The sequence below is a fragment of the Procambarus clarkii genome, chromosome 30 (genome assembly GCF_040958095.1).
Source record: "Procambarus clarkii isolate CNS0578487 chromosome 30, FALCON_Pclarkii_2.0, whole genome shotgun sequence".
Classification (NCBI taxonomy): Eukaryota; Metazoa; Arthropoda; class Malacostraca; order Decapoda; family Cambaridae; genus Procambarus; species Procambarus clarkii.
Genome location: NC_091179.1, coordinates 19,373,300 through 19,392,068, shown reverse-complemented (window position 1 = coordinate 19,392,068; position 18,769 = coordinate 19,373,300). Strand labels below are relative to the sequence as shown.

Below are 18,769 nucleotides of genomic sequence, written 5' to 3'. Positions count from 1 at the left end.
AAGGGACCTTCCAAACAAGAGATGATGATACTTTTCAAGATACTAGTGCTCTCTAGGGGGGAATATTGTTGCACACTAACAGCCCCATTCAGAGCTAGAAAAATTGCTGACCTAGAGAGCGTGCAAAGATCCTTTACTGCTTGAATACACTGTATAACACATCGAAATTCTTGGGAGAACTCTATCAGACCCAAGACTTACTCTCCCGCTACACGTAAGGAACATAAGTGGCCGGCCTCTCAGTGTTAAAGAGAACTCGACAAACGCCTCCAAAAGATGCCTAATCAACCAGGCTGTGCTTTATACGCCAGGCTTCGATCAGCTGCGTCCAACAGTCTGGTTGACCAGACCATAAATCGGGACACGTGGTCAGAAACCTGACCTCGAGAACGTTGATCCTTGGAACCAAGACAAGGTATGACCGGTAACCACGGACTAGGGTCAGAGCTTGGCGTGAATCTTTCGCGTGGACATTGATTCCCGGAACCAACAGGTAGGGTGCAAAAAAGTTGTTTCGCAAGTTGAAGAAACAGACGGGGGTAACCCTACTAGAACCATTATGTTTTCACACAATCGCAAATATCAGGATAACTTTTCGACTTTTGAAGATCATAGAGCTGGTAAACAGGGAATGGAAGAATGGGACAAGAATGCAGAAAACTTGAGTTAAGAGCGGGAGATGAGGTAGAGGGGAAGTACAGGGCGGTGGCTCAATCATCTGCCTTTGAACTTGATTCTGTTACTGTATGATTGAATGGAGTGTTCTGTTTTCACACAGATGTCGCACAAGGGTTTGGTTCTTGATCTGGTTGTAGCTAAGCGGTATTCTCTTGCAGTCGGGCACCTGCTATTTTCTTTTCTCCTGGTTTCCAACTCGTCTGGTATGATGTCTTTGCACAGGGTGTCGGTATCACAGGACCTCTCAACGTGTCTCCACGCACAACCCGTTCAGCAAATTCGTATAGTCAATATTGACTTATTTAGTACGTGCATATGAGACGCTAAACATACTAGTTTACCTTGAAAAGCTTCATAGAAAATACCGACCTAACCTTTTTAGTATGTTAAGATAAGCATCTTATTGCTTCGTAATTACAATTACTTAACCTATACCTATAATAGGTTAAGTAATAATTGTAATTACAGCAATAAGATGCTTATCTTAACATACTAAGAAGGTTAGGTAAGGTCGGTGTTTCTATGAAGCTTTTCAAGGTAAATGTTTAGTATGTCGCATATGCACGTATTTAATAAGTCAATATTGACTGTAAGAAAGTGCGAGAACGGGTTGCCACGGAACGGACATGTAGATGTACTTGCCCTTCACAATGAACAATTTCTGCCGTGCTTCGTCGAGGCAGTTGGAATTGTAGGTTCTATCCTCCGGAAAGTAGCCTAAATGAACAGTCACATGCAAATAACCTGCCACAGATGTGCGATAGATTTTCCTTAAACCAGAAAATAGTCGAACCAACTAGCAAGAATACCCTGGACCTCATTTTCACTGATAATGATGAATTGATTAGGAGCATGATTGCAAATACCTGTTACTCAGATCACAACTTAATTGAAGTTCTGACATGCATGGGGAATAGACCTGCAAAATCAGTTCCGAATCCTAGTGGAGGAGAACTCTTCAATTTCAATAATAAACGGATAAACTGGGAGCAAATAAACAAAGATTTCACAAAAATAAGCTAGGAAGAACAACTAGAAAATGCAAACCTGAACCAGTGCCTGGAAAAAATAAGCTCAGTAGGGGATTACAGTTTGAGCATATTTGTATACCTAAGAAAAAAAAAGACTGGAACGGGAACGGTGTTCCCTATATAGACGAAAAAAACTAATCACGGAACAACTTGAGAGTCGCACCCTATCTCAAGAACGACGAAGAAGGCTAGGCAGAGAAATAGAAATGATCGAACTAAAGCTATAAGAATAATACAGAACCCAGGAGAGGCAAAGAGAGCAAAAGGCCATCAGTGAAATAGAGAAAAATCCGAAATATTTTCTCCTATGCAAAATAAAGATAAAAAATCACATCTAGTATCGGGCCCCTGCGGAAGGGAGATGGAATGTTCACTGATGGCAACAAAGAAATGAGCGAAATATTAAGGAATCAATATGACTGCTTTCAGCTAGCCACTAAACACACTGAAGATTGATAATCCAAATTAATTTTTCATGGATAGGATACATCAGTTCATATACCAGTCCTTACTTAAATAACCCATCACAATTTGTCTGAAGTACCTTGAAATATTAAATGAAATTTAATTTTTGCCAATGATAATAACTATTGTATAAAATTTGTGTGTATCCTATTCCCATGTTGGGATTGGAAAACATGACTTTGTAGATTGGCCAATGAGGCTTGCAGGAAAGAAAACACTGATTATGACTTTAGACTAATGTAATTATTAGAAACATAAATTAAAGAAATTACTTCAAATTTAGAAGAACTAAGAAATGCCCAGAGGCCTGAAAGCTGCAGTATTAAAAGCTATGACAACTTTTGTAATAATATGTATCTGTATGGTCAGTACAGTAACCGGACCAGGCAGTGTGATGCAGTTATTGTGCAGGTTCACCTTGGCTATAGGCACACCTGGCACGTTAGTGAGGCTGAGCCACTACCAGAATACTCAGATTGTAAACTCTGTAACAAATCTTTAATGCATTCACTAGAACACTATATTATTGAATGTGAAACCGTAAGAGACTTAGGCCTCCTGGCCTCGTGTACCGCCAACTGTGTAACTATTTCATTGAATCTGGTGTACTGGATGGCATCCTAACAATGTCATCCAGTACAGGGGGAGGTGGAGGGAGCTATGGAGAGGTGGAGGGAGCTGGGGAGAGGTGGAGGGAGCTGGGGAGAGGTGGAGGGAGCTGGGGAGAGGGGTAGGGAGCTGGGGTAGGGAGCTGGGGAGCTGGGGAGAGGTGGAAGGAGCTGGGGAAGGAAAGGGAGGGGGGGGGGTAGGGAGTGGCCGCGGACAGGGATGATACTGGCAAAAGAATAGGAGAGAGAGTGGAAGGCTAGTAATGAGGGCAGATGACACACAAGATGGGGATGGCCTGGCTGGGTGAGGCAGGAAGAGGGGCAGAGGTCAATGAGAGGTCGGGACCAGCCCAGTCGTCATGGGAACGCCAGGACGGGCGGGGCTAGAGGCTGGCTGGGGTCAGCGGGGGCGGCCAGCCCACGCACCCTCCCCGCCCACCACGCCCACACTCCCCGCCCACCACGCCCACACTCCCCGCCCACACTCAATACGACCGTCTACCAGGGGATACTGGGAGGCCGGGGGGGGGGGTGTATGGGCATGTTGTCCAACATATGGGTGCTCAATGTCCAGTGGTGACATCTCGCATGTGGTTATCTTGAGATGATTTCGGGGCTTTAGTGTCCCCGCGGCCCGGTCCTCGACCAGGCCTCCAACCCCAGGAAGCAGCCCGTGACAGCTGACTAACACCCAGGTACCTATTTTACTGCTAGGTAACAGGGGCATAGGGTGAAAGAAACTCTGCCCATTGTTTCTCGCCGGCGCCCGGGATCGAACCCGGGACCACAAGATCATAAGCCCAGTGTGCTGTCCGCTCGGCCGACCGGCTCCTAGAGTCAAGGTTGGTGTCCCGTTCGTAAGGAATTCATCTTAACTAAATCTTCAGTGTGTTCAGAAGCTCACTCAATAACAGTATCGTTGTCTCCTCAGAATTTGACTCGCTTCTTTATGATCATTGAATATTATGATAAGGAAGGCTCCAGTAATGGAAGGGGGTTTGTGTTTGAGAGTTGGGTTAGGTAACCATTGACCTTGGTACGTGTAGGAGTGGTCTGTGGGCTCATAGTGTACCGGGTTAGGTAACCATTGACCTTGGTACGTGTAGGAGTGGTCTGTGGCCTCATAGTGTACCATGGTATTGTTGACTGTGGTTGCCTCTTATCACGTACCGTGGCTGGCAGCTGGGTCACGCCTCACCCACATGTCAACATCAACAAGAACACTGTAGCTAATATATAAACAAAAATGGTGTTTATGTAACACGATATTCATCTTACACATTTAAGAATACAGAGAGAATAAGGGATAGAGGAGTTTGTAATACTGGCTTTAACGTGAGGAAGTGAGAGATGTTGTCATGACAACGGAGTTGATCGTGCCAGCTTCCAGCGGCCAGGGTGCAGTGCGCTACCCTCCCGTCCCTCACACCAGCTCCGCCCCTGACCCGTCCCTCACACCAGCTCCGCCCCTGACCCGTCCCTCACACCAGCTCCGTCCCCTGACCCGTCCCTCACACCAGCTCCGTCCCCTGACCCGTCCCTCACACCAGCTCCGCCCCTGACCCGTCCCTCACACCAGCTCCGTCCCCTGACCCGTCCCTCACACCAGCTCCGTCCCTGACCCGTCCCTCACACCAGCTCCGTCCCTGACCCGTCCCTCACACCAGCTCCGTCCCTGACCCGTCCCTCACACCAGCTCCGCCCCTGACCCGTCCCTCACACCAGCTCCGTCCCCTGACCCGTCCCTCACACCAGCTCCGTCCCTGACCCGTCCCTCACACCAGCTCCGCCCCTGACCCGTCCCATGTGGTAACCCACCCGCCACCTCTCCTCACCACCTGCACTCTTAACCACTCTCCCAGACCATACACTATCATACTCTCAACTCCAATTATACATAAACACTTAAGGCAATTTCATTCAACTCCACACTTAAGAATTCAGAACAATTAGGCACCAGGTTGTCACTACAGCTCTCCTAGTGATGGTGACAGGTACCAGGTGGTCACTACAAAGTTTCATATACTGTAATAAGTTAAGAGGAGCACAGCAGAGCACACAGCCGCTGTGGTTGGGTCACTACCATGATGTATCTCTGGTAGTGGCCCTCCACCTTCCTCTCCAACACCCTCCCCCCACCTTCCTCTCCACTTACCTATATATGTGTATGCCAAATCCCAAGCACTTCTTTTAGATTTCCTATTAATCAAATCTTTGGTCAGTCATGGCTCAGGCACTAAGCCTGCTTAGGGCAGGCTTGGGTCCAACTTGAGTCAGGATTGGTAGTCTTGGAGAAACTGCAAGGATGCTCTGACACTTGGCAGCCAGAGGTGCATCTCAATTAGGATAAGGTAATGTTGCAAATCGTTCTCACAATCCTCCGCAGTTTGGACGTTGAGGTTACTGCGTCCAGATTCAGGTGGTTTAGTCAAATTAAATCACCACAAGTTGATTGCTTCCCCTGGCTAATAATTATTGACCTTGATAGGTAGGTGGGTTGGTTAAGGTTCATATGGTAATGAGTGTTAACCTGGGAGCAGGAACTGGGTCATGACCCCATTACTGATTCGAGGGGCCTCGTAGCCTGGTGGATAGCGCGCAGGACTCGTAATTCTGTGGCGCGGGTTCGATTCCTGCACGAGGCGGAAACAAAAGAGCAAAGTTTCTTTCACCCTGAAGGCCCCTGTTACCTAGCAGTAAATAGGTACCTGGGAGTTAGTCAGCTGTTACGGGCTGCTTCCTGGGGTGTGTGTGTGGTGTGGAAAAAAAGTAGTTAGTAAACAGTTGATTGACAGTTGAGAGGCGGGCCGAAAGAGCAAAGCTCAACCCCCGCAAACACAACTAGGTGAATACTGAATGTCCAGTCATGAGACCTTGAGACCAGCCAGTATGAGGGCCCTGGAGGTTGGTAAGTGCTCACCCACTCCCCTGCTCTTAAGGATAACCTCATAATTAACCCCAAGTTTACCAGTGTAGACAACTGCTGACGTGGCCGCGTCCTGAGAGATGACGGATCTATACCACATAGTTCTTGACTCAAGCTATGTAACCCTTCATGTAGTCTAGGGTATCTGCATAACTGCACATATATCAAAGTTACCTTGAGGTTACCTTGCGTTGATTTCGGGGGTCAAGGTCCCCGCGGCCCGGTCTCTGACCAGGCCTCCCGGTTGATGGTCTGGTCAACCAGGCTGGCTGTTGGACACAGCTGCTCGCAGCCTGACGTATGAATCACAGCCTGGTTGATCAGGTATTGATTGGAGGTGTTTGTCGAGTTATCTCTTGAACACTGTGAAGGGTCGGCCAGTTATGCCCCTTATATGTGGTGGAAGCGTGTTGAACAGTCTCGGGCCTCTGATGTTGATAGAGTTCTCTCTCAGAGTACCTGTTGCACCTCTGCTCTTCAACGGGGGTATTCTGCACATCCTGCCATGCCTCCTGGTGTCATGTGGTGTTATTTCTGTGTGCAGGTTTGGAACCAGCCCCTCTAATATTTTCCATGTGTAAATTATGTCTCTTCCTTACCTGCATTCTAGGGAATGCAGATTTAGATCTTTTAATCGGTCCCAATAATTTAGATGACTTATAGGAGTGGATTCTAGCAGTGAAGGATCTTTGCACGGTCTCTTGGTCAGCATTTTCTCCAACTTTGAATGGGGCTGTTAGTGTGCAACAATATTCCACCCTAGAGAGCACTAGTGTTTTGAAAAATGTCATTAGTATGGCATCCTTTGTTCAGAAGGATCCTCGAGACCACCACAAGCTAAATAGTTACAAACAATACTGTATAAATAGGAAGATGTATTGTTTACAGTTAAGGTCTTGGACATTATTACTCCTTTATCTTTTACATTGTTTTTTCGTTCTATAATGTGATTTGATGTTATAGAACGAAATTTGCATTTAATATATGGTTTCCGTTTTATTTTCGTGTTTTTCATAGTGTAGGAGCTGCAACTTGGCTTCATTAACCATGATGTTATTGTGTGTTGCTGTTTACCGTGTCCTCTATGTTGTCTACTCTTATAATATAAAAATCCTAGTGTCATCTGCAAGTGATGATACAGTACTATAGTGTCTAACTAACTTTGTCTGATCTGTATGAAATGAGAAAAAGTACTGGAACAAGCACAGTACCCTGGTGGACTGAACTTTTCATGGTGGATGATCCGGATATTACTTTGCTGACTATTATACTCTGGGTTCTGTTAGGAAACTGAAGATCAATCTTCCTATTTTTGCCAGTTATTCCCTTTGATCGCATTTTGTGTGCAATAACACCATGGTCACATTTGTTGAAAAAGTTTTACGACATCTGTGTATATTACATGTGCGTTTTACTGAGAGGGGTAATATTGGGGAGAAAGATAGAGAGGGGAGGGAGATGTGGGAAAAGAGAGGGAGGGAGGGAGAGAGAGAGATGAGAGCGAGGAGAGGGGGGAGACCCGGGAGGAGCCGTGCACCCCCATAATATTGACGTAAACTCCTCGTAAGCAACAAGTTAAGAAAAGTCAGTAAACCTGTTATTTTAACATCGATTTTTACTGTGGCGAGAGTTGTGGTTTAGCGGTGGTAAGTGTCGCCTGATGGCCCTTCGGCTCCTTCAGGTGACCCGGGCGTCTCTCAGTATGGTGTGGGGCAGTCTCCCCCCAGCCGTCTCCTCCCACTCGTCAGCCGTCTCCTCCCACCCGTCAGCCGTCTCCTCCCACTCGTCAGCCGTCTCCTCCCAGCCGTCAGCCGTCTCCTCCCACCCGTCAGCCGTTTCCTCCCACCCGTCTCCTCACCGGCCGTCTCCCCCCAGCCGTCTCGTCCCCAGCCGTCTCCTCCCAGCCGTCTCCTCCCAGCCGTCCATCAGGGTGACGGTCAACAGGAGTGACCCGGTGACGACAAATTGACACCAAAAGCGCATTAGGGTTGGACGTTCACTTGTCCTGACTTGTTGTTAAGACTTGTCCTGTTCGTGTCCGTGTGGCCGCGTGAGGCGGTGTTGGTGTTATGGAGGCGGCGGGGCGGGGCAGGTGATTAGGGGGTATATTTTCTTATTGACACATTTACGTACATTTTCATTGATGCAGCTGACCTAGAGTATATGAAGTAGAATCAAATGTGTGTTGTGAACTAGCTACGCGATGCTAAAAATCCCCATCACACAGGCTGGTTAGTCATATTGAGGCATGTGATAAGTAGTCTGCACTGGCAAACATACGGTACATTATAAGGATATCATCAAGGACACAATAGTGAATAAAGTAGCAATGAAACTTAAAAGTCCCCATTTTGCCGGATGGTTAGTCATACATGCCCATATGTTCAGCAGTCTGCACTGACAAATTTCGGGTGTATTGTGCAGATATACGCAAGAACGCTAGAGTTAATAAAGTGATTTGAAAACACCAGGTATCTCATACCACTGGGTCTGGAGGGTCTTATAACTGGGCATTCAGAAATGTTGTGTGAAATTTCATCCCGTAAACTCTACGCTCTCGCTCACCCGGGTTTCAGTATAGACCTATGTTTGTGTTCTCACCTACATATATCCACCTAAATGTGCTTGTAGACTCCAGCGCCTGCTCTTATACCTCAACCTTCGACCATTTGGAGTGCATCACAATGACTCTTTATCTCACTTTTTTCTTATTATATATCTATAACATCGAAATGACCTCGACAACTTCCTATGTAGTTCCATTTATTTACCACTCCAACCAAAGAAGTTTCTTCAGACATCTATATGTGTCTCCAGTATATTATTATTTATTCCCAGTTCACATTGCTTATATATAAGCAGTGTGAATATACACACACACACACATATATATATATGGTCCAGGTGTCGTCTTATAGCAGTGTTTATTTCTGTGTTGCTATATCCATTGTTCACCAACACCTGAGTTATTCTTTCCAACTCCCTAGTCACGTTGCTTCATTCAGAAGAGTGGGTAAGCGCTCGACGAATATAAGCGTTGAGAACACTGGCTTGGTATCTTCGGGGGCACTCACTCCCACCGTTTAGGTATGCTCCTATGTTTACAGGCTTAGTATATACACTGGTGCTTAGAGAGGCTCCTCTTATTAGTACATCCAGGAATGGCAGACTGTTATTTTCACTATTTTCGTGGGTAAAACAGAGTACTGACTCTAGATGGCTGTTTAGATCGTTTAGTTCATCTGGATCTTTTATTATGACGAATATGTCGTCTACATAACGGCAGTATACAGTTGATTTTTGCCTACTGCTGAAGTCTCTCTCTTCGATGGTTCCCGTGTAAAAATTAGCGAATAACACTCCTAAGGGGCGGGGGGGGGGGATCCCATTGCTATTCCGTCTATGTGTAGATGCATGCTACCTTGCGGACTGATGAAAGTCGCTTCCTTTGTACATGCCTGGAGAAGGCTCTTCAAGTGTGGCTCGGGTATGTCTAATTTGGGAGTGCTCTCGTCTCTGTATACTCTGTCCAGGATCATTTCTATGGTGGTGTCGACCGGGACGTTGGTAAATAGGGATGCGACGTCCAGTGAAGCAATAAGTCCATCGGGCTGTGTAGTTTTGATTATTTCTAGGAGATCTGCCGATGATTGTGTTGGTGATGTGTTGGTGAGTGGGGGGGGGGATGTGTTGGTGAGGGGGGGTGGTGTTAGTGAGGGGGGGATGTGTTGGTGAGGGGGTGTATTGCTGACGGAGATACTTTACCTTACGGTTAATTTACGATGACTCTGGGAGTCAAGGTCAACACCCCCCCCCCTCCCTCAACATAATGTGGCCCCCCCACACACCAAGATGGGCCCCCTCACACACCAAGATGGGCCCCCCCACACACCAAGATGGGCCCCCCCACACACCAAGATGGGCCCCCCCACACACCAAGATGGGCCCCCCCACACACCAAGATGGGCCCCCCTCACCAAGATGGGCCCCCCCCACACACCAAGATGGGCCCCCACACACCAAGATGGGCCCCCTCTCACCAAGATGGCCCCCCACACACCAAGATGGCCCCCCATACACCAAGATGGCCCCCCCACACACCAAGATGGGCCCCCTCTCACCAAGATGGGCCCCCACACACCGAGATGGCCTCCCATACACCAAGATGGCCCCCCATACACCAAGATGGGCCCCCCCATACACAAAGATGGGCCCCCCTCACCAAGATGGCCCCCCCCTCACCAAGATGGGCCCCCCCTCACCAAGATGGCCCCCCCCTCACCAAGATGGGCCCCCTCCCTCACCAACACTTGCACTCCTTCACCAACATAGGCCCCCCACACCGAAACTTGTGCCGGCACTAAAACATGGCCCACGCTAAGGCATAGGGCCACACCACTACAGGAGCGGCCCTAGCCTCTTCTATTGATCCCAACTAGCTGCCGCAACGCCCGCACTCAGCTCTTACATCTTTGAGAGCTGCCATCCTCCCATCCTACCGCTCTGCCATCCTGTCCTCTTGCCAACATATCTACTCGCGCTCCCATCGTGTAATCCTCTCCAAAGCTACATGCAGCACATTACTCAGGCTGGGACTAGCATCCCGGGCCAGCATCCTGGTACAGCATCCCGGGCCAGCATCCCGGGCCAGCATCCCGGGCCAGCATCCCGGGCCAGCATCCTGGTACAGCATCCCGGGCCAGCATCCCGGGCCAGCATCCCGGGCCAGCATCCCGGGCCAGCATCCCGGGCCAGCATCCCGGGCCAGCATCCCGGGCCAGCATCCTGGTACAGCATCCCGGGCCAGCATCCCGGGCCAGCATCCCGGGCCAGCATCCCGAGTCAGCATCCCAGAGCCAGTATGCTAAGCTGTCATTCTGGGGTCAGTGTATGGGGGGTAGTAGTGAGGTTGATGGAGGTAGTCTACCTGTTATACCTGATATGGTCCCCGCGGCCCGGTCTCTGACTAGGCCTCCTGGTTGATGGTTTGGTCAACCAGGCTGTTGGACGCCCGCCTGACGTATGAATTGCAGCCTAGTTGATCAGGTATCCTTTGGAGGTGTTTATCCAGTTCTTTTTTTCTCACACCGTGAGAGGTTGTTCAGAGTTCTGCGAATTGTTTTCCTCGCATACAGAGGGAACGCCGTTCTCCTACCATTTTGCAAATTTTTCTATCTCTTAGAGGTGTGTGACGGATCATATTTCTAGTGCTACTGAGCATACCTGGTTGATGGGGTTCTGGGAGTTCTTCTACTGCCCAAGCCCGGCACGAGGCCAGGCTCGACTTGTGAGAGTTTGGTCCACCAGGCTGTTGCTTGGAGCGGCCCGCAGGCCCACATACCCACCACAGCCCGGCTAATCCGTAACTTCTCTTAGCTCTTAGTAAACAGTCCAGTTTTCTCTTGAAGATGTCCACGGTTGTTCCGGCAATATTTCTTATAGTCGCATGTATTTTTTCGAGGCATTGATTTAAGTTTGCGCTTTCTAGCTGTTCTTTTAAACTTATTTCGGTGAGGTCTTGGTTTATTAGTTCCCAATTAATCTTATCTTTCAATTTGAATTTGATGAATTCTCCTCCTCCGTCCTCTAGAATTTGGGACTGGTTGGCCAGGTTTGTTGCCCATCCTTGTCGCCCTTGTTAGCTTGTGATCTGAGTAACATGTATTTGTAATCATTATGTGTCTGAGAGCTAGTCGTTATTTGTGGAAATAAGGTAAAGTGTGATTTATTTTCCAGTTGGTTCTTCTATTTGATTGTTTAAGACAAATGTGTTCTTACAGGTCATTTGTGTAACTAATCATTTAGACTACTTCCTGGGATTGTTTTATATGCAATTGTATTTGCCACATTCTTCCACTTTAGGTGCCTCGGGTTGAAGTCCCCAAGCCAGATGATGTTTGGGGCAGGGCACCTCAACACTATTCTATTTTTATTAGATTGTCTTTAAACTGTTAAGGATTCGCCTCTGGTGACTCATATACAAGGACAATAACTACACTTAGAATATATTTTGATTATAAGCAAACCATATCGTTTGTGGTGTTCAGTAGCTCAGTACAGATGAGTGTGTCTTCGACGTAGAGGCTGACCCCAGCCTGAAGCCGGTGTGTCCTGTCACATCTGAAACATTGTACTCTGGGATCGATATTTCACTATCATAGTAATCCTTGGTGTAAGTTTCAATTGGGGCTCCGAACACGGCCTTTGCCTCATTTAGGTCAGCTATAAAGTGAACGTTGTTTGATTTGGGTGTTTTTTATAATGTATGTTGGTGTTAACATGTGTGGTAATGGTGCTACTGTGCTTGTTTCCTCTCTACCATTTGATAAAGTTGGCAGTAGAATATTGACATTTGTTATTTTTCTCTTCAAACCTCACCATTACGACCCGACACATCCCACCACTACGACCCGACACATCCCACCATTACTACCCGACACATCCCACCACTACGACCCGACACATCCCACCATTACTACCCGACACATCCCACCACTACGACCCGACACATCCCACCATTACTACCCGACACATCCCACCATTACTACCCGACACATCCCACCATTACGACCCGACACATCCCACCATTACTACCCGACACATCCCACCACTACGACCCGACACATCCCACCATTACGACCCGACACATCCCACCATTACTACCCGACACATCCCACCATTACTACCCGACACATCCCACCATTACTACCCGATACATCCCACCATTACGACCCGATACATCCCACCATTACTACCCGACACATCCCACCATTACTACCCGACACATCCCACCATTACTACCCGACACATCCCACCATTACTACCCGACACATCCCACCATTACTACCCGACACATCCCACCATTACTACCCGACACATCCCACCATTACTACCCGACACATCCCACCATTACTACCCGACACATCCCACCATTACTACCCGACACATCCCACCATTACTACCCGACACATCCCACCATTACTACCCGACACATCCCACCATTACTACCCGACACATCCCACCACTACGACCCGACACATCCCACCACTACGACCCGACACATCCCACCATTACTACCCGATACATCCCACCATTACGACCCGACACATCCCACCATTACTACCCGATACATCCCACCATTACTACCCGACACATCCCACCATTACGACCCGACACATCCCACCATTACTACCCGACACATCCCACCATTACTACCCGACACATCCCACCATTACTACCCGATACATCCCACCATTACGACCCGACACATCCCACCATTACTACCCGACACATCCCACCATTACTACCCGACACATCCCACCATTACTACCCGATACATCCCACCATTACGACCCGATACATCCCACCATTACTACCCGATACATCCCACCATTACGACCCGACACATCCCACCATTACGACCCGACACATCCCACCATTACGACCCGACACATCCCACCATTACGACCCGACACATCCCACCATTACTACCCGACACATCCCACCATTACGACCCGATACATCCCACCATTACGACCCGACACATCCCACCATTACGACCCGACACATCCCACCATTACGACCCGACACATCCCACCATTACTACCCGACACATCCCACCACTACGACCCGACACATCCCTCACTAACATCCCTCACAAAACCTCATTAATTGCTAAGTCAAGGGAAACCTCCGCCATAAACTACCTGCGCCTGAAACATTTCCTTCTTCCTGACACCAGACAAAGCACTTAACCTAATAATGAACTACTGGCTGGTGAAATTTCTGGATAAGCCCCCAAATATGCTCAAATAAAATGGCATTAGAAGGTACATAGGAGCACATAACACAAGGAGAGTGAGGGAGGGGTCAGGGGGAAGTAGGGAGAGAGAGAGAGAGAGGGACCAGAGGAAGGAAGGAGAGAGTGAGGGAGAGAAGGTTGAGAAGACTAGTCCCGCTGAGACCGTTGAAGAATGTAAATGAAACTTGGGTGTGGAAACCCGTAGAGTGGACGTGAAGAAGTGTCAGCGGCACTGTACTCCCCTTCATATAGTCTAGGGTAGCTGCACAAATACAGATGTACCTAAATGTATTAATAAAAAAAATAAAAATATGCGCGACTTAACTATATTCCTCGAAATGTATACATCTGATAAAAGATAATATTGACTCTGAAAGGCCTGAAAGCACCAGTATAAAATGTTTTTAATCGCATAGATCTGATGCCTAATTAATATGCGTGCAGTACAAAACGTGAGCCAGACAGTGTGACGTAGTGCATGCAGGATGAGGTTGGGCTGCCAGTGGCAGGTGGCTACGGGTGACGAACCTCGCAATCAGGAGCACTCCAGCTGTAAACTTTGTGAGCAGGAACTGGGTCATGACCTCACACCATACATTACTGAATGTCCAGTCATTACACCCGCGACATCTACGGTGACGGCTTGTGGTGGGGGAGGGGTGGTGAGGGGGGCACTGGTGGTGGGGGAGGGATGGTGGGGGAGGGGTGGTGAGGGGGGCACTGGTGGTGGGGGAGGGGTGGTGAGGGGGGCACTGGTGGTGGGGGAGGGGTGGTGAGGGGGGCACTGGTGGTGGGGGAGGGAAGGTGAGGGGGGCACTGGTGGTGAGGCGAGGGAAGGTGGGAGCAACATACTGGAAAGATACAGAAGAAATGCAATAGAACCAGTGGAGAGTAGAGGTGCCATAGGCACAATCAGAGAGCACTGTCTGAATATCAGAGGTCCAAGGCTGTTCGATATCCTCCCAGCAAGCATTATAAATATTGCCGAAACAAAGGCGGATGTCTTCAGGAAGCATTTAAATAAGTTCTTGCAAGAAGTGCCGGACCAACCAAGTTGTAGTAGATATGTGGGCCTATGGGCCACTTCAACAGCCTGTTGGACCAAGTTATCACAAGTAGAGCCTGGCCTGGACGAGGGGAGTAGAAAAACTCCTGAAACCCTCTCCAGGTAAGTTCCAGGTCACTACCCATAAGAGACACACTGGCTAAGTGTTCCACAATATCCCACGCATGCCAACTCCGGCCAAAGTCGTGCACTTTGTATGATAATATTAGATAATGTATTATATATGCTCACTAGCGAGCGGCTTTTTCTCCTCTACTAAATATTGAGGGTAATGTTTACCTGCGTGGATTAGTCTCCAGCACACTGTTTAGTGGGTTGTATATTGTGTCCTGGGGCCTCCCTGTTGTGTCCTGGGGCCTCCCTGTTGTGTCCTGGGGCCTCCCTGTTGTGTCCTGGGGCCTCCCTGTTGTGTCCTGGGGCCTCCCTGTTGTGTCCTGGGGCCTCCCTGTTGTGTCCTGGGGCCTCCCTGTTGTGTCCTGGGGCCTCCTTGTTGTGTCCTGGGGCCTCCCTGTTGTGTCCTGGGGCCTCCCTGTTGTGTCCTGGGGCCTCCCTGTTGTGTCCTGGGGCCTCCCTGTTGTGTCCTGGGGCCTCCTTGTTATGTCCTGGGGCCTCCCTGTTGTGTCCTGGGGCCTCCTTGTTATGTCCTGGGGCCTCCCTGTTGTGTCCTGGGGCCTCCCTGGTGTGTCCTGGGGCCTCCCTGTTGTGTCCTGGGGCCTCCCTGTTGTGTCCTGGGGCCTCCCTGTTGTGTCCTGGGGCCTCTCTGTTGTGTCCTGGGGCCTCCCTGTTGTGTCCTGGGGCCTCCCTGTTGTGTCCTGGGGCCTCTCTGTTGTGTCCTGGGGCCTCCCTGTTGTGTCCTGGGGCCTCCCTGTTGTGTCCTGGGGCCTCCCTGTTGTGTCCTGGGGCCTCCCTGTTTTGTCCTGGGCCTCCCTGTTTTGTCCTGGGCCTCCCTGTTGTGTCCTGGGGCCTCCCTGTTGTGTCCTGGGGCCTCCCTGTTATGTCCTGGGGCCTCCCTGTTATGTCCTGGGGCCTCCTTGTTATGTCCTGGGGCCTCCTTGTGTTCTGGGGGTCTCCTGGGGGAGATTTTTTTGGGCCAGGAAAGCAGGTTACCTTTGACCTCTTTGTCAATAAGGCAGCAGAGAATAGCTGGGGCGCTAGCTAGCTCTAAGGCTATTTCGAGGTAGGAGTAGACTCGCTTCTCGATTGCTTATATAATCTGACCATACCTCACCTAATAGGTTGGAAGGAGTGTTAACTGTAATTGGGGAAGATGTTTGAGTTTTGTCATTGGTGGATTAAGTAGACTTAACAAACCCATCTCATTAAGCTAATGAGAGTTTGGAGCGAGTATATTATTGACACCATATATTCGCTAAAAGTTTATAAAATTTGTGTGGGTCGAGTGTAATAATGCGGAGTAATGAGAGATAATGCTAAAGTATGTGTCGGCGGGAAAGGACGCTAACGATTGCCATTTGTTTTTCAGCCGGAAGCAGCCCAAGACCTTTGCCTTTGACCACTGCTTCGACTCCCTATCCATCGAGAGTCCGGCCTTCGCCACGCAGGAGACAGTGTTCACGGCCGTGGGGCAAGACATACTCAATAATGCCTTCACCGGGTACAACGCTTGCATCTTTGCTTATGGTCAGACCGGTGAGTCGTACTACTGCTGTACTCATGCCTCTGGCCGCCCTCTTTGACTCTTTAGTGTGAAACACTACCACTACCCAGGCTTCTCACTCCTCCCATTCCACAAACTACTCCCCTCACCCCACAAGTATCAACCCCTCACTCTTCAGTACCCTTCCCTTCACTCAGTAGGCTAGTGTTACAGCCGCTACGCCAACTACTGAACGGTAAGACATCCACACTACCCTCTAACAGTGAGTCTGTAAATAATTAATAAAACTAAAAAATGTTGTAAGTGTGGGTGATGTAAGTGACCGCCAAACACACGACGAAAGTACAGTACATTTGGTTCAACATTCGAGCAAGTTGAACAAATCCACAAGGGCCGTGACGAGGATTCGAACCTGTGTCCGGGAGCATCCCAGACACTGCCTTAACCGACTGAGCTTAAGTGACCTGTCGTAGCTCAGTCGATTAAGGCAGTGTCTGGGATGCTTCCGGATGCAGGTTCGAATCCTCGTCACGGCCCTTGTGGATTTGTTCATTTGATGCATTACTTTAGTGTGATCTCTGTTGTACAGTAATACCTTCTAATAAGTTGTAGCAACTATCTAACTAGTTGTAACAAAGTTATAGCGTCATAAAAACTTTATAACAAAGTAATAATAGGAAAGATTTGGTTGTGTTTGGAGGGTGGGAGCAGTTCTCGTGTGTGACTGTTGACCTCCACTGAAACATTAACAGTCATTATACAGTGTGTTATCACCTTTTGTCCAGCCGAATGTTATTTCTAAGGTGGTGATTGTTATATATTGGGAAATATTATATATTTCCCATTTTCAACCTCTGAATATTATCCTTTACCTGCAATTTGTTGTTTATGAATTTATAGAATAGACCTGGTTCTGTTTTACATTTGTCCGCAATCCCTTTTTCAAAATTTCTTTCTGCCTCTCTCCTCACTGCCTTGTAGTTGTTTCTCGCATCTTTGTATCGCTGGTATGTTTGGGGGTTTGGCCTCTTCCTGTATTGATTCCATTTTTGTGTCTTTTGGTCTCTGGCCCTCTTGCAATTTCTGTCGAACCAATCCTGTTTCCTAGTTCTGCATCTCTATTTTGGTATAAATTTTTTTGTGCCTTTATCATATATTTCACAAAACTTGACATAAATCTCATTTACTTCATGTCCTAACAGCAAGTCTTTCCAGTCAAATTCCTCACAGAAATGTCTTAAGTTCCCCATAACGATCTCTTCTGAAATCAGGCTTTTCAACTGCTTCAACCTCATTTTCTTCCAGATTATAATGCATTGCATGCTTTATTCCCAAAAAAGACATGGTCACTTTTACCCAAGGGAGGGAGTTACTGAATGTTAAATATCTTACTCTTTCCTGGTAAATATCAAATCCAGCATGGAGGGAACATCCCCTTCCCTCATCCTCGTAACTTGTTTAACATGTTGAAACATGAATGTTTGCAGGATGAGGTTTATGAATCTAAAAGTCCAAAAATCCTCCGTTCTAGCTTCATATACCTCCCAGTCTATGGATTTCAAGTTGAAGTCGCCGACTACCAACAGTCGTGATTTATCTTTGTAAGCTCTCGCTATAATTTCTGTCATTATTGTTATAAGACCCTCTCGTTTATTATCTAGCTCCTCCTTTGTCCATGTGTTGCTTGGCAGTGGACTATATGCATTTATGATCGTTAGTTTATCATCCTGATTGCACATCTCTAGTGCTATTATGTCAACTTCTCGTGGATTGGCAATTATTATGTTGTTTATATATAAATAAATATATATTTATTACAGGATCTGGCAAGTCTTACACCATGATGGGAGCGGCAGACAGCAAAGGCCTCATCCCTCGCCTCTCTGACACTTTGTTTGAGCGTATTGCTGCAGGTGCAAGCCCTCTTACCTCACACAAGGTCGAGGTCTCATATATGGAAATCTACAATGAAAAGGTTGGTTAGCATTACAGACATAAAAAGAATCATTATATGATGGACTGTATAAATGATTCATCATATGAATTTGTTTGGTTGAGTGAATTATACTTGTAATGACTACTGCACAACACAAATGTTTTCCCATGTCAGCACTGTACAGGTACTACACATGTATGTTGCCTCTTCCATAACGTGCAGACCCGACCAATTATGTAGGACATTGGGCACATTGTCATTCACACCCCAAGCTAGACCTTGCTCCTGGTCAAGAAAATCTCACTGGATTACCCAGCCACTAAGCAGGAGTAAATGATTCCAGTTTCTCACACTGCACAATCAAATGGGGTTCCCTGCCTTTTTTCTGGAGTAATGTTGATTACTGGGTAATCAACATTACTGATAATACCTTGGTATTAATGATAATGATAATACCTTGTAAAGACTTATTACAGTCTTTACAAGGTATTTTATAAATGACACAATTATCACTAAAAGGGCTGTTTCTAACTAATAGCTTACCAACAGTATTTTCATAGCTAAACAATACATGTATATCAAAAAGTTTCAAGGCCTTGACAATATTCTCAAACCCAGAGAAATATGGTAACCACAACAC

The 18,769-nt window shown here is 47.7% G+C and overlaps 1 protein-coding gene across 6 annotated transcripts in view; it reads left to right on the top strand.

Moving 5' to 3' along the window:
• Positions 1-18,769, top strand: part of Khc-73 (Kinesin heavy chain 73) — a 228,395-nt gene that overhangs the window by 42,369 nt on the left and 167,257 nt on the right. For all 6 annotated transcript variants that reach the window (XM_069334000.1, XM_069333999.1, XM_045753956.2 and 3 more), the window contains exons 3-4: positions 16,059-16,225; positions 18,014-18,168. In XM_069334000.1, coding sequence (XP_069190101.1) covers positions 16,059-16,225; positions 18,014-18,168 — 322 coding nt within the window. The remainder of the gene's footprint in view (positions 1-16,058; positions 16,226-18,013; positions 18,169-18,769) is intronic.